This window comes from Toxorhynchites rutilus, chromosome 3 (assembly GCF_029784135.1).
Source record: "Toxorhynchites rutilus septentrionalis strain SRP chromosome 3, ASM2978413v1, whole genome shotgun sequence".
Classification (NCBI taxonomy): domain Eukaryota; kingdom Metazoa; phylum Arthropoda; class Insecta; order Diptera; family Culicidae; genus Toxorhynchites; species Toxorhynchites rutilus.
This window is the reverse complement of record NC_073746.1, coordinates 82,713,752-82,728,324: the sequence shown is the minus strand read 5'-3', so window position 1 is coordinate 82,728,324 and position 14,573 is coordinate 82,713,752. Positions and strand designations below refer to the sequence as shown.

General features: G+C 37.8%; 1 protein-coding gene across 9 annotated transcripts in view; it reads left to right on the top strand.

Annotated features, from left to right (window-relative positions):
- The window catches only part of LOC129774360 (adenylate cyclase type 3), a 116,873-nt gene that overhangs the window by 50,207 nt on the left and 52,093 nt on the right, over positions 1-14,573 (top strand). For all 9 annotated transcript variants that reach the window (XM_055778088.1, XM_055778090.1, XM_055778089.1 and 6 more), the window contains 4 exons: positions 3,372-3,543; positions 3,945-4,104; positions 4,298-4,447; positions 6,133-6,251. In XM_055778088.1, coding sequence (XP_055634063.1) covers positions 3,372-3,543; positions 3,945-4,104; positions 4,298-4,447; positions 6,133-6,251 — 601 coding nt within the window. The remainder of the gene's footprint in view (positions 1-3,371; positions 3,544-3,944; positions 4,105-4,297; positions 4,448-6,132; positions 6,252-14,573) is intronic.

Sequence of the window (14,573 nt, the reverse complement as noted above, 5' to 3'; positions counted from 1 at the left end):
GCATGTTTTTTTCAGTGATATTATGTGAAAATGTTGAAAGAAGGCTAGAAAATTTACCTCTCTGTCGCTAAAACATACTTCAATGGAGTACATTCTCAAAAACTATTTTAAAGATGATCTATAAGTTTATTACGTCAATGACTGTTGAAAATTATTATCGAAAAACCAATGCACAATGGTCCGGGAGATGCATTTCAGTGGAAATTAGAATTTATAGCTCGATAGTTATTCTCTAGACAAAAACTGTCTTCGACAAAGTTGTTACATATGATAGAGCGCTCATTTTCATGTTGCCAAAAATAGGGTGACCAACATTTTCGATGAAATAAAAAATCTATCTTTCTTATCTTTATAGAAAGAGGTAAACATAGTTCGACAATGTTGTAGTCCCAGTTATTTGAGACATCTTTGTAGAACAAAGTTTTCTCTATCTCTCGAAATAACCGATCTAGCGCCTTTTCTAAGTTGCGTTAGGGTCATCATGAAAAAAAACTGTTTTTTGCTCTAACTTTTATGTTTTAAATTCTACATGCAAATTGTCTTCGAAAGACTTTTAGAACATACTGATACAAACATTTTACGATGCAGAACTTGTCAATATCTCAACTTTACTCAAAGTTATTGATATTTCTTCCCAAAAATACGCTTTTTTCAATTGCTTGCCATTCTTTCTAGGGCAAACTTAAACAAAGTTTATTGGCGGCATTTGAAAGAACACAGTTCACTTTACATATTTGTGATTTTCAAAGCTAGCTTATTTTTCGTGTTTGAGTAAATTAAATTGAAATCATGAGTTTTTGGGTGAAAAACCATCATTAACTTTGAGTTGGATTAGGATATTGCCAAGTTCTGCACCGCAAAATATTGGTCTTGATAAGTTCTAAAAGTTCTACGAAGACAGCTTTGATGTAGAATTCGAAATATAAAAGTTAAAGCAAGAAAAACGCTTTTTCATGGTCACCCTAATGCAACTAAGGAAAAAAGCGCTAAATCGATTATATTCAAAGATAGATAAGAGATTTGTTCTACAAAGATGATTAAAGTAATTGGGGCTACAATATTTTCGAACTACGTTTATCTCTATATATAAAGATAAGAAAGATAGATTTTTTATTTCATCGACAACTTTGGTCATCCTATTTCTGATAACATAAAAATGAGCACTCTATCATATGTAATAACTTTGTCGAAGACAGTTTTTGTCTAATGAATAAACATCTCCCACAAAGTTGTTTTATAACTAAGTTGCATTAGGGTAACCATGAGAAAAAAACTGTTATTTTACGTTAACTTTTATATTTAAAATTCTACATCAAAATTGTCTTCGTACGACTTTTAGAGCCTATCAATACCAACATTTTGCGATGCAGAATTTGTCAATATCGTAATCCTGCTTAAAGTTATTGATGGGTTTTCACTCAAAAACTCATGATTTCAATTTTAATTTACTCAAATACAAAAAATAACATATCTTTGAAAATCACATATTGTATAGAGAGAAATTTGTTCATTCAGATTCCGTCAACAAACATTTTTTTATGTTTGCCCCAGAAAGAATGGCAAACAATTGAAAAGAGCGTATTTTTTGGGAAGAAATATCAATAACTTTGAGTGATTGAGATATTGACAAGTTGTGCATCGCAAAATATTTGTATCAGTATGTTCTAAAAGTCTTTCGAAGACAGTTTGTATGTAGAATTTGAAACATAAAAGTTAGAGCAAAAAAAAAACAGTTTTTTCAATGGTGACCGCAACGCAACTTAGGAAAAAGGCGCTATATCGGTGATTTCGAGAGATAGAAAAAAAATTGTTCTACAAAGATGTCTCAAATAACTGGGACTACAACTTTGTCGAACTATGTTTACCTGTATCTATAGAGATAAAAAAGATAGATTTTTTATTTCATCGAAAATGTTGGTCACCCTATTTTTGACAACATAAAAATGAGCGCTCTATCATATGTAACAACATTGTCGAAGACAATTTTTGTCTAGAGAATAACGGACGAGCTCTAAATGCTAATTTCCACTAAAATGCATCTCCTGGACAATTGTGCAATGGTATAGAACGTAAATGAAAACAAAATAAATAGATCATATAAAGAAAAACGTCAAGAAAAAATCCACTTTGCTTATTCGAAATTAATAAATATTGAATATGCTATACATTACGATTCCCTAGTCCGCACGTGGTTAAAATTAACGTAAATTGGAAACACTTCCATTTCTCCATACATTTGTTCTGCACAATTGTGTACTTACCTAACCGTGCTGTAATATTATTTATTGGAAATATTGCAACTTAAGCTCCTCCCATTGATATCTGGTTTGATGAAAAAGGAACGATTCGCGATTTCTAGCACATTGGGATGAATGATCTTCGAATTGAAGTCGCTTAAAAACAATTAAAGAACATTTTACCGCATAGTCTTGATCCAGCCAGCGCTCAGTCAACTGTTTTCATCAATTCCCTTGAGCATTTCTTCCGTGCATCCTGATTTTATATCATTGCGGATCAGTAAAGTGTAAATCGCACGCTGAACATTCAATGCTACCTCTACGGACACTGAGGGTAAATTGCTACATATCGGCCTGATGATAAATTGATCACACGGTCTGCGCTTAACACCATAATTTTCATCGGATTTTCATCGAAAAATCATCTTCAACGATAAGGCTCATTTCTGGCTGAATGACTGAATGACTAAAAGCAACATATGCGTTATTGGTCAAGCAGCAATCCACACGTACTCCATGAGTCACCATTGCATCCCGAAAAAAATACGGTTTGGTGCGGTTTATGGTCCGGCGGCGTCACTGGGCCGTACTTCTTCCGTGATGATCAAGACCGGCACGTTACTGTGAATGGGAATCGCTACCGCACAATAATAACCGAATATTTTTGGCCCAAATTGGATGATATGGACTTGGACAATATGTGGTTTCAACAGGACGGCGCCACAAGCCACAAAGCGAATTTAACAATCGGAAACCAAGTTTGGTGAGCGTGTTATTTCACGAAATGGCCCAGCCATTTGGCCGCCTCGGTCGTGCGATTTGACGCCGTTAGATTATTTCCTATGGGGCTACGTCAAGTCTATGGTCTATGCCAACAAGCCAGCGACGATTGATGAACTTCATACGAATATCGAACGTGAAAATGCAGCAGAATCGGCCGATTTATGCTTGAAAACCGTCGAAAATTGGGTTCAGCGTCTAGACTTCTGCAAGCGTGCTCTTGGTGGCCATGCAAAAGAGATCGAGAAACGCGTAAAAAACCTGGGTGTAGTCTTATTGAAAACCATGATACATTATGAAAAAAAACAAAACTCTCATAATAATGTTCGTATTTAAAAAATTATCTACTTACAGCGGTGACGAGTGTTTTCCTAACGCTGAACATCATACTAGTACTGTTGCTGCGGTTCTGTGGCAAAAGCCGATTTCGTAGGTGCATCTGGGAGGTGGCCCCACACGCCGCCTGGCTATTGGCGATCAAGCAGCTCTTCCTGCAATTGTTCCTTAAAGGAACCGTTACACCGAGGTATGCAATGATACTTGTACACATTTTATTTGTTTAATTTGTTTGAATAATCATTATTTTGTATAACATCGATTAGTTTATGATTCACGCCAGGTTACAACTTACTGAATACGATGGGTAACCGACTCGAAGCTCCGAGACTTAATTCAAATCCGAGCCTCGCAAATTTCTAAACCCAGAAAAATCTCCCTTTTCACACGCAATTTTGTTTCCTACTAATCCCTTCATTGACAACCCGGACGACCGTCTTGCCGCTTTTCCAATTCCACTTGTATACATCCCAAAATGGACAACCTATGTTCAAAGCTATACTTAGCCCCATCTTGCAACCGCGCGAAATGGAGCCAAAGTTTTACCCATTATCCTTCCTTCTCTTGTTGATTATTTATTTTCAATTCCAGAGATTCCCTCGGATGGGCTGTGCTGCTCAATTTTTTAGTGTACGTAACGCTGCCGGTGCTGCTGAAATACACTGGTATTCTGCTGGGACTCGGTTCCTTCATAACCTACATCAATGCCATCATTGGGCTGGCCAAGAAGGAAAACTATTTCTGGGAACAGGTAACGGATTAACTTTTCTCTCGGTCTTTTTCATTCCTGTTAGCACCTTCGTCTTGCTCATCCCATCTTTTATGTTCAAATCAGATTTTATTTACAGGATCGAGCAGATTTTTTATTCATATTGAGAGGAGGTCAATTTCTCGCGGAAGATTACTAACCACTGTTTGCAAACTTTCCCTGTCCTATTTTCCAGCAAATAGCGAATATACTGCTGCTTGTCGCTGCGACGGCCATCGGACTGCTGTTCTACTTTCTGGCGGAAGCGAAACAACGAAGAGCTTTTCTTGAAGCGAAACAAGGCCTAGAGGTGAAGATGCTGATCGAGGAACAATCCGCTGAACAGGTAAATATTTCTGTTGATTGTTTCAACCACCTCGGTTGATTTTCTCTCATAATGTTTGCTTTCGTTGGGTTTACTCGAAACTCAGAGTAAATCGGAATCTTTGATCTACATTCTGTATTACCTCAACCACTGATAAATTCTCAGAATGAAAATACGGGAACACATTTCATGCTTCAAAATGTTATCCTTCAAGCTCGATATACTTATACTGTTGATTATTTTTAGAGAGAGATTATTAAACTTCAAAAATCTACGATTTCGCTTTTTATGGTTTGACACGAACGTTTTTCTCTGAAGCTCTACGGAAATACGTTGTCAAAGTTAACTAAAGTGGTTGAAACCTGGAAAATAATTTAAGAAATGTATCTAAATTCACAAAGTAAATGAAATAAATATTTGCAGAAACTGTATTTCCACTGCATTAAGGAAAATGTAATTTCATCTTAAAAACAAAAATTAGACCAGTTAAAGTGAATCATATATTCTCGTGAGCTTCTCACGATTTTTTAAGTTGGTTATTCAGAATTGTTCAATGGTCAAGAATGAAATGTCTTGCGAATTATGAAACACACCCTGCATTATTAATATTCATATGCTGAAAAAGATGCTACAAGACCCGAAAAATCAATAAAAAAAAACATAAAGGAGCAAGTTTATTTGTCTGTGGAGCAGAAGTGGATAATTTCCCCCGCGTGAACCCGGTTGACAAACGGCTCCACGATAATTGTATGTAGATTTATGCGCATACCAAATTGGAATACAAACGATCGAACATAAATTTTGCCATTCAGCATCGAATAAAGTGAGTCCCGAGCAATAACTTCCGCCCAGCCCGGTATCGGAGTAGCATGAGATGATGGATAATATGTGTTAGCATTACATACAGTGCGTGTGGTTTTGCAATAACCCATGAGCTTCGCTAACTGCTTTAGATATTCAAAAGGAATTACTTGATGGACAATGTTCGAGGACTACAAAATGGTTGTGGGAGCAGATTTATCGGTGTAGGTGTCACTGTGGCTATTAATCAATTTCCTACCCATTGTCAAGAATGTGCTGGATTACATGTCGACAGCATCCGGGCACAGCAGAATGTGCTAGCAAAGATAAAATTCACAGAAATGCTTTTAGATTAAGCGGTTTCCTATGTTCCAAGCGTATTTACATACTACACACGATGGTGAAAGTTGTTGATAACTTGCTACGAAGGTCAGCAGCCACCAAATTTAATTTAATGTCCATTTTCGTGTAACATAATTTCACTCAGCGTTTCTCCGATTTTCACCGCGCAATTAGTGTGCATTTTGGTGTAGGGTAATTGAATTATGAGCTTACAGCATCAGGCCACACCATGTCGATTTATAAATAGTTACTATGTTTTAGGATATTATCACTTTTAATAATTCTCTTTTCCGACCACTACTAACTCAATAAACAGACTCAGTTGTGTGACATAGGAATTCGACGGCAAATGCATCCTAAAATTCAATCATCCTTCCATCCATTAGCAGCGAGATCCATCAATTCGATTATATTCGAGTAACTTTCACATTCCCTTGTGCCCACCTTTGTCCTCTCTCCACCACCCCCGTCCAATACCAAATTGATTTGCCAAATAACGTCTGCCGAACATACGCACTTCGATTGAGAGCCCCCACCTCACTCATAATCGATACTTTTTCCAGGAACGTCTTCTGCTATCGGTCCTGCCGGAGCACGTCGCGGTGAAAATGCGACAAGATCTGGGATCAACAAACTCTGAACAGTTCAAGAAAATCTACATGAGCCGTCACGAAAATGTCAGGTAAGAAGCGTCTATTATTGTTGTTCGCCCCTCCGGAACAGCATTCATCTCCTCCTCTCACCGCCGAAAACGTCTGCCGCCTGGCAGAAGGGATAATACGTAGCGTCGTCGTCGTTGTCTTCGTCGTCGCCCGGGGCTGGTCCGGGAATGGAACAGTAGCGTCGATTCCGACGAGATAGACAAGTTTTTGTGTGTTTAATGAATCTTTCGAGGAAAGCGTTGTTTACGCTCTTCGGCGTTATTTTGGCATGATTCGTCGTCGGCTGGGAGTAGCTTCTTCGTCTGGTTGTGCTCTTAAATTTCCGCTGAAATATTTTGAAATCAAACTTAAGCAAATTAATTAGTAGCGGACGCTTGGAACGCTAGGATTAAAGGTACACACTTCAACCTTCGAGAGATTTGTTAAGAGTTTTCAAACGCTTATTACTCAAAATGGTTATTGCAACATATGTTGTGTTATATATCATTAGACAGGAAATCCACTTTTTTATTTGCCTGAGACATGAAAAGTGAATATAGTAAAAAAGGTTAACAATTTGACGATTTAATTGGGTGTGTTTTCTTTCGATTGCACTATCCACTCGCTTCCTCCCCAACGCAACGAGCAATCTTTTTGCCTAAATTCGGGCGTTAGTTCATAATGTGAGTTGATGCGTAAAATGAATTATTCTCCATTTACCGATAATAGGCATTAATTTTAATATGCTCCCGTGGCCGAGTGGTTAGCGTCACACATTATCATGCCGGGGGTTCGGGTTCGATTCCCGTTCTGGCCGGGAGATTTTTCGTCAAAGAAATTTCTTCCGACTTGGACTGTGGTCACGCGTATTCTAGAACTTGCCACTCTAGAATACATTCAAGGCGTGTTATTTGGCATAGAAATCTCAACTGAGTACTACTAACTAAAATGACGCAAGTAATACCTACGTTGAGACGGCAAAAGTTCCACTGGGGACGTTAGTGCCATCCAAGAAGAAAAATTTGTGCTCCATTCATGTTTTTATCATGTAGATCTCACTACTAACAATTTGTGTAATTGTGGTCCAGGATGTCATAATATCGAGTATGTTGTTTGGTTATATTAAAATGCCATTAATGATTTCTAAATCAGCAGCCATTTGCAGATTTAGAAGATCGAAAGGGTATACCCACGTAAATCAGATTATGATAGCTTGAGCAGTCGCGATCTTACAGGGCTATAAAGTTATTACAAACAATGTTCCGGACAACGTGGTAACGAAGGAGATAATTCTATTTTTATCTATAATATATTTTTATAGTCATAGATTGATTTGACTCAGTCTTATATTTATGTAGGTCTTAACTATTTAGAATTGTGTTTAAAAATGATACATGATGACTCTTTGTCTTCTTCTGCATGATTGAATAAACAGAAGAAAAGGATTGTAATGACTTTAATCGTATTTTTGTGTACATTTTTGAACAGAATGCGGTACCGAATTCTATCACGTTATGTCATCTAACCCATTTAAAGGATCCAAGTACATACAAGAAACGGTTTTCCCAGTGCATCCATTTGATGTATCAGAAGAGAAAAAAATACAGATTTTGAACAATGAAAAACTCAATTTAAATGCAATTACTATACACAATCACAGTCCTATGTCAAGATCCCGTCCGTGCTCCTAGGCTCAGACCTATCAACCTTTTGATCTGAAGCCATTGTCAGATCTGAAGTTTTTTTTCGTTGAATGCGTGCATCAATTCCTTTTAAACCGATCTTCCGGAATCGTCATTCCCAAAAATATACCCACCATTACATTCATGTACAGCAAAAAGTTATGTTCGATGGGAATTGTTCTGTCCCTTGAAACCATACCATTCGCTGGTACGGATGAATCATGACAAAAGATATTGGCACGTGTTAATCTGCGATGTTTCCACGTACGAGCAAATCCGATTATAGCAGAACACAGCTGAATAGTGCCACGAAAGTGTACTACCAGATGACTCTGTGTGAGTATCATCATATACTGTGCAGTTCCAAATGAAATCGAACTAAAAATACCGATTTTGAAAACTTGTATTCTGTTTGGGTTGGAGGAAATATGAGTTTTCCACAGCATTGGGGAATTTTTTGGCTCAAGTGTAACTTTTGAAAAGGGCGTATCGATTTTAGTAAGAGAAAGCTTTGATAATTTATATTTCAAGAACTATGAGTCGTATCGAAATAACGTCTTAGAATTATTTATAGAGTACTAGCTGACCCGGCAAACTTCGTCCCGCCCAAAATCCGCTCCGCTACGTGGAATAAATGTTTTATACAAAAAATATGATAGAACAGGGGTTTTCAATTTTTTTTATGGCAGAGCACGATAGGAAAAATATTTCACGGAGCGCTTAAGTTTTTTAATCAATAAAACATATCCTATTTAATTGACGTCACCCAACTGGTAACAACTCTATTTCGGTTGCGTGTCGCAGTTACACGACATCTGACTCGAAATAAACAAGATAATTCACTAAATGCTCAGTGACATTAATTTGAAGAATGTTCGAGTTCTGCTCTTATCAAAACATTCGGCGATACTTTTTTATTGGTATAGATAGATAGATAAATGAAGATATAGGAGTGCGTTTCATCACATTAAAATCCATTTCTAGTTTCGAACGAAGATCAATTTCGTTACCGCAAACATCAAATAGACTAACAACGCTTGTCAACATATAATTGTAGAACACATGCGAATTGAATTTTTCGAATTTTTCAATTCCCCTTCAGAGTTTTCCGAAAATTTTCAATTGTCATGTTTGGTTGGAATATTTTTGGTTCAAATATGTGTAACATTTTTATGGGACCCCCTCTCCATTCCAGACGAGGGAGTGGTGTCATACCATCATAGAAACATTTCTCATACCCAAAAACCCTCACATCCCAAATTGTGCTTGATTAGTTCTCGAGTTATGCAGAAGTTTGTATTTCGTTTGTATGGCAGCCTCCTCTTAGAGAGCGGAAGGAGTGTATTCACCATAGAAACGTGTCGTGCCCCGTAAAACCTCCACATGCCAAATTTGGCTCCATTTGCTTGATTAGTATTCGAGTTATGCAGAAATTTGTGTTTCATTTGTATGATAGCCCACCCTTAGAGAGGGCGGTGAAGAGTCTAATCATCATAGAAACATTTATTGCATCCTAAAACCTCAATATGCCTAATTTGGTTTCATTTGCTTGATTAATTCTCGAGTTATATAGGAATTTGTGTTCATTTGTATGGAAGCCCCCCCCCCCTTAGAGAGGGGGAGGAGTATCTAACCACCGTAAAAACATTTATTGCACCCTCAAACCTCCACATGCAAAATTTTGTTCCATTTGCTTGATTAATTCTCGAGTAATGTAGAAATTTGTGTTTCATTTGTATGGTAGCCCCCCCGTAGAGAGGAGGTTGGAGAGTCTAACCATCATAGAATCATTTATTGCACCCTAAAACCTTCATATGCCGAATTTCGTTTCATTTGCTTGATTAGTTCCCGAGTAATGTAGAAATTTGTGTTTAATTTGTATTGCAGCCCCCCCTTAGAGGGGGAGGAGGGGTTTCAAACTATCACGGAAATCTTCCCCGGCCCCAAAAACCTCGCGCGCAACCGTTTTGAATTTCGGATACTTGACAGTAAAAAACATATAAATTTTAATTCAAACACAGAACTTTACGCGAACACCAATGAGGTACATATAGAGGTGGAGCAGTAGGCGAAATATATCTGTATTGGCAAACAAAATATCGTGTCGTAATTATTTGCATTCAATATGAAAATTATATGGAAGATACAAGACAATGTTGAAAATACTCACGGTTGCATGATAATTTGAGCCAAAATTCTCATGAAATTATTCAACTGTTGGTTTTTTAACAGATGACAATTGTATCGTGGCACATTTCGATAATTTATGTGGTAAAAAGGTCCAGAGAGCTGTCGTATGCTTAGTTCTCGAAAGCAGTAACATTTTCGGTGAAATTTTGAATAATTGACGATTATTCTCTCACATCATACACACCGACACTGAGAGCTTTCGAAACATCCACTTCATAACGTTAAAATAATGAAAATTCACTTGTTTCTATGAACGTGGGGGAGTGAAAATGGCACATGGAAATATCACTTTTAACCGTCTTTTCCGACGTGATTTCACAAATGTTCACTGCACGCTATCACATTAGCCTTATATTCAGCGGAAACACTAAAAAAATCAACGTTTTTAATTGATAAATTACTTCCTGAAAATAGCATTTTCACATGGGTGCGGTGGACAATCAAAGATAAACACAACGACTGACGTCACTATTTGAGAAATAATTATGGCAGCGCATGCTATGTCGCTCGAAACTCTACTATCTTCATTACCTTTTTTCCAGTACATTGCGCGAACACATATATTTAGCTGACCATGTACATTTACCGACCATACCATTCAGAATCCCTCTATTGCTCTTTTGTCCTGTCTGCTATCTACTATCAGCTGTTCTATCTCTCAACGAAAGAGCGAACAAAGGTAATCTCTAAATTCAGAGAAATGAGCGCTGTGAGTGGTCCTCGCTCAACCTGAAGCATACCAAGCGATACTGTGTGGGTAAAAGGGAACACAGTATCACTTGACCATTGTGGATCACGTTCGTTCGGGATGCTCGAAACTATTCTGGTACGAACACCTCTACATACCAATTTTCGTGTTGATAGGTTCAGTAGTTTCCGAATAAGAATCAGACAGACAGACAGACAGAAATCCATTTTTATATACATAGATAGATAGATTGATGTTAAAACGTGAAAAAATATACACTGAGAATTAAAAAAGGAATTAAAGTTTTTTTTTATAAATAAAAAAAGAGTTCTATTTTTTTCTCAGCGTATATATTTTCACGTTCGGACATCAATACTCTATGACTCTTTCTAATACACTATTTCGGTAGGACTCATAGTTTTTGAGATATAAATTATCAAAGATTTCTCTTACTAAAATCGGTAGGCCCTTTTCAAAAGTTACACTTGAGTCAAAAAATTCCCAAATACTGAGGAAAACTCATATTTCCTCCAACCCAAAAATACAAACTTTCGTTCGAATAAAAAATACTCACGTTTTGTCATTTGTCGATTTCATCTGGAATTGCTCTACTACGAACGCCGCGTAATCCCAAACAATCAGACCTGTCGCTTCTTTGGCCCGCACTATTAAAATTTCGCTCGAGATTATTTCACCCGACTAATCTCCCACATCAAACGCTTTTGTTTCGCCCGCCTGAATGTGGTATGCTTCATTCACGCCAAGCTAGTTCGCATTAATGGTGTTGGAAGGAAAATTGGGCGCCAGACGTTGGCAGGTATTGTACGAGTTAATGGTTAATTAGTACCGAAATTGAATTATTCATCTAAATAGGAATATTAAAGGAGTTCAAGCGACCCATTTGGCATATGGTTTTGTCACATTTGCCCTACTGTACAAATGGGTTTATTTGTATTTAAAAGTATGTGTAAGTCCGCAGGAAAATGATTGCATAATATTATGTTAAATAATGGTCTGCTATAATTGCTTTCACTGCACAGCATTTCATTTATGCATTATTTAATTGGTTTATTATGTAAATCCTATTGCGATGAACAGGAATTTTGGCTAAATTGCAATTTACAGCCGATTTTATATCAGCATTAAATTATCTGGTTTGAATGAACCGAATAAACAGAGTTCAACAGATCCTTCATTATGATTTCTTTATAGATAGTATATTGTCAAAACATTTTCGTCTATAATATGACGGTGATGGTTTCACAGTTGGCTTTCGAAAAGTTTTTATTGAGTATTAACTCTAGGGTATTTTTCGCTAGGCGGACTACCAACTTTGTACTTTTCTCAGCATTCCCGGTAAACATCTTTCACCTTATTATTCACAAATACCGAATGCGTGATCAGGGTTGTCAATAAAAAACTAGGAAGAAAACTGGATGCTGTAAAACCGTTTTATTTTAAGAAGATCGGCTTTGATTTATCTAAAATGATTCTTTTACCTATTCTAATGTTTCAGAAATACGAGATATGTTTAAAAAGTATGGCGAATTTTGAATTTTCGCTGGTTACGTATATTCCAATTTTGATTATTTAGTTGCGTTATGCTGTATATGTGAGCGACGAAGAGCGTGCCGGATACCCGAGCACTTCAACATCAGACGAAAAAATTGATGAAGTGAAGAAAATGGTATTGACTAATCGTCGAATCACCGTTAGAGAAGTTGCTGAGGACCTAGACATATCGATTGGCTCGTGCTATTCGATTTTTATCAATGATTTGGGCATGAGACGGGTCGGCTTTTGCACCACGATAACACCCCTGCTCACACATCGTTGCTTGTGCGCGCCTTTTGGGCCAAAAACAACACACTAATTATGCCGCAGCCACCGTATTCCCCAGATCTGGCCTCTGTGACTTTTTCTTGTTCCCGAAACTGAAGAGACCCATGAAAGGACGACGCTACGCTACGATTGACGAGACAAAGACGGCATCGAAGGAGGAGCTGAACAAGATAAAAAAATGATTTTTTGGAGTGTTTCGAAGATTAGCACAGGTGTATAATATCTCATGGGGATTACTTCGAAGGGGACAAAATAGATATTCATGAATAAATATTTTTTTAAAAAACACAAACTTGGCGATACTTTCTGAACACACCTTGTAGAATTTCCTTCGAAATTTCGTGTAGTATTTATATGTGATAGGTTGCCCGAAAAGTAATTGCCAATTTTTCCATCACAAATAACACGCAATTTTGTTGTACATTGAGCTTGAGCTTGGGTAGACTGTACAATTCGTAGTTGCTCTCCGTGATTGACCTGAACCAACCAAACTGCACAAAGAACACACAGAATGACGCTTGGGACTAGCAAATCATTCTCGTTGTGCAGTTCTCGGTGATTCGAGCTATAAATGGTCAATAACGACGCCGGCCACGTCCTTACAGTCACACGCAATTTTGTTGTACATTGTACATGAACTTTAATCAATTATATAATTTCCATTTATTTTTTATTTTTTTTCCAAAATATATATTTTTATCAAGGCTCATATGGCGTTAGCCTCACGGGGCCGGGAGTTCAATACTTTGACAATTTTTCTTATTATCTATGTTAGTAATATGTAACCGATTACTCGCGGTTGGCTCGAGGTTAGTATTACAAGTGTTTTCGTAATTCGGATGTTGCTGTCTCCAATGCTCTGTACGTGTGCCCGACACGGGATACTTCCTATTGGGATGCAGCTGACCCTTAATCAGCAACGCCCCCCTAGTCTGTACCTCATATCTAGCGTGGTGCGTCTTTCTCGACTCGAGGAATCCAGGATAGAATGGTCACCGGCGCATTCATCAGTTCATGTAGAGTTGTCATGAGCGGTACAACCTTTGGCTCTTGTTGAATGATCAGTGGACTGCACAACCTTTGGCCCGTGTATCTGTAAAGAGTGTGTGTATATATTGCCGCGACTAAGTAAAAGTTTATAGATCGGATAGGAGGGATATGAAACGGGGACACAACGAAGGAAACATCATTAAACGTTGACATCGGCGTTTCTGAGGAACAGGTATAGATGAAGCAGAAGATCAGGATCACGGCTACCTAAGATATCCCGGACGGGGATCTCCGATTGTCTGCCTTGTGCTCTCAGTGCTCTAGAGAGCTGAGAGCGAACAGTATGGAACCGGATACACCGGATTTCCATTTTGTTCGATAACCATTTGCCATCTTTCCGACAAGTTTATAATTCCACGCTGGTTGATCCTTTGTTTTTGTCGGCAAAAGCACTGATTGAAGTGCGATTTCACAGCTCCGTCATCATTGAAAGTTTTACTATCAGTTGTTCTGCAAAGATCGAAACTCATAGCGATCTGATGGTGCTAGGTCAGGGCTATATGGTGAATGTAACATTATTTCTCAACCTAGCTCCATTAATTTTTGGCGAGTGGCCAAAGATGTGTGAGGCCTCGCGTTGTCCTGGTGAAACACGACATTGATCATATGATTGCTTGGAAGCGGCTCAAGAAAAACCATTCCACTCCAACCCCACCAAATTGAAAGCAAACTCTTCTTTTGGTGAATATCAGCTTTCGAGGTGGTTTGTGATGTTCATCTGGCTTGGATTTATATGATCATTTTCGATTGACATTATTGTAAACAATCCATTTTTCATCGCCAGTGATTATTCGTTCCAAAAAAGAATCGAATTCATAGCGTTTGATATGCATACCGCAAACATCAATACTCTTTTTTAAATTAATTTGTTTCAGTTCATGCGGTACCCAAATATCAAGTTTCTAAACGAG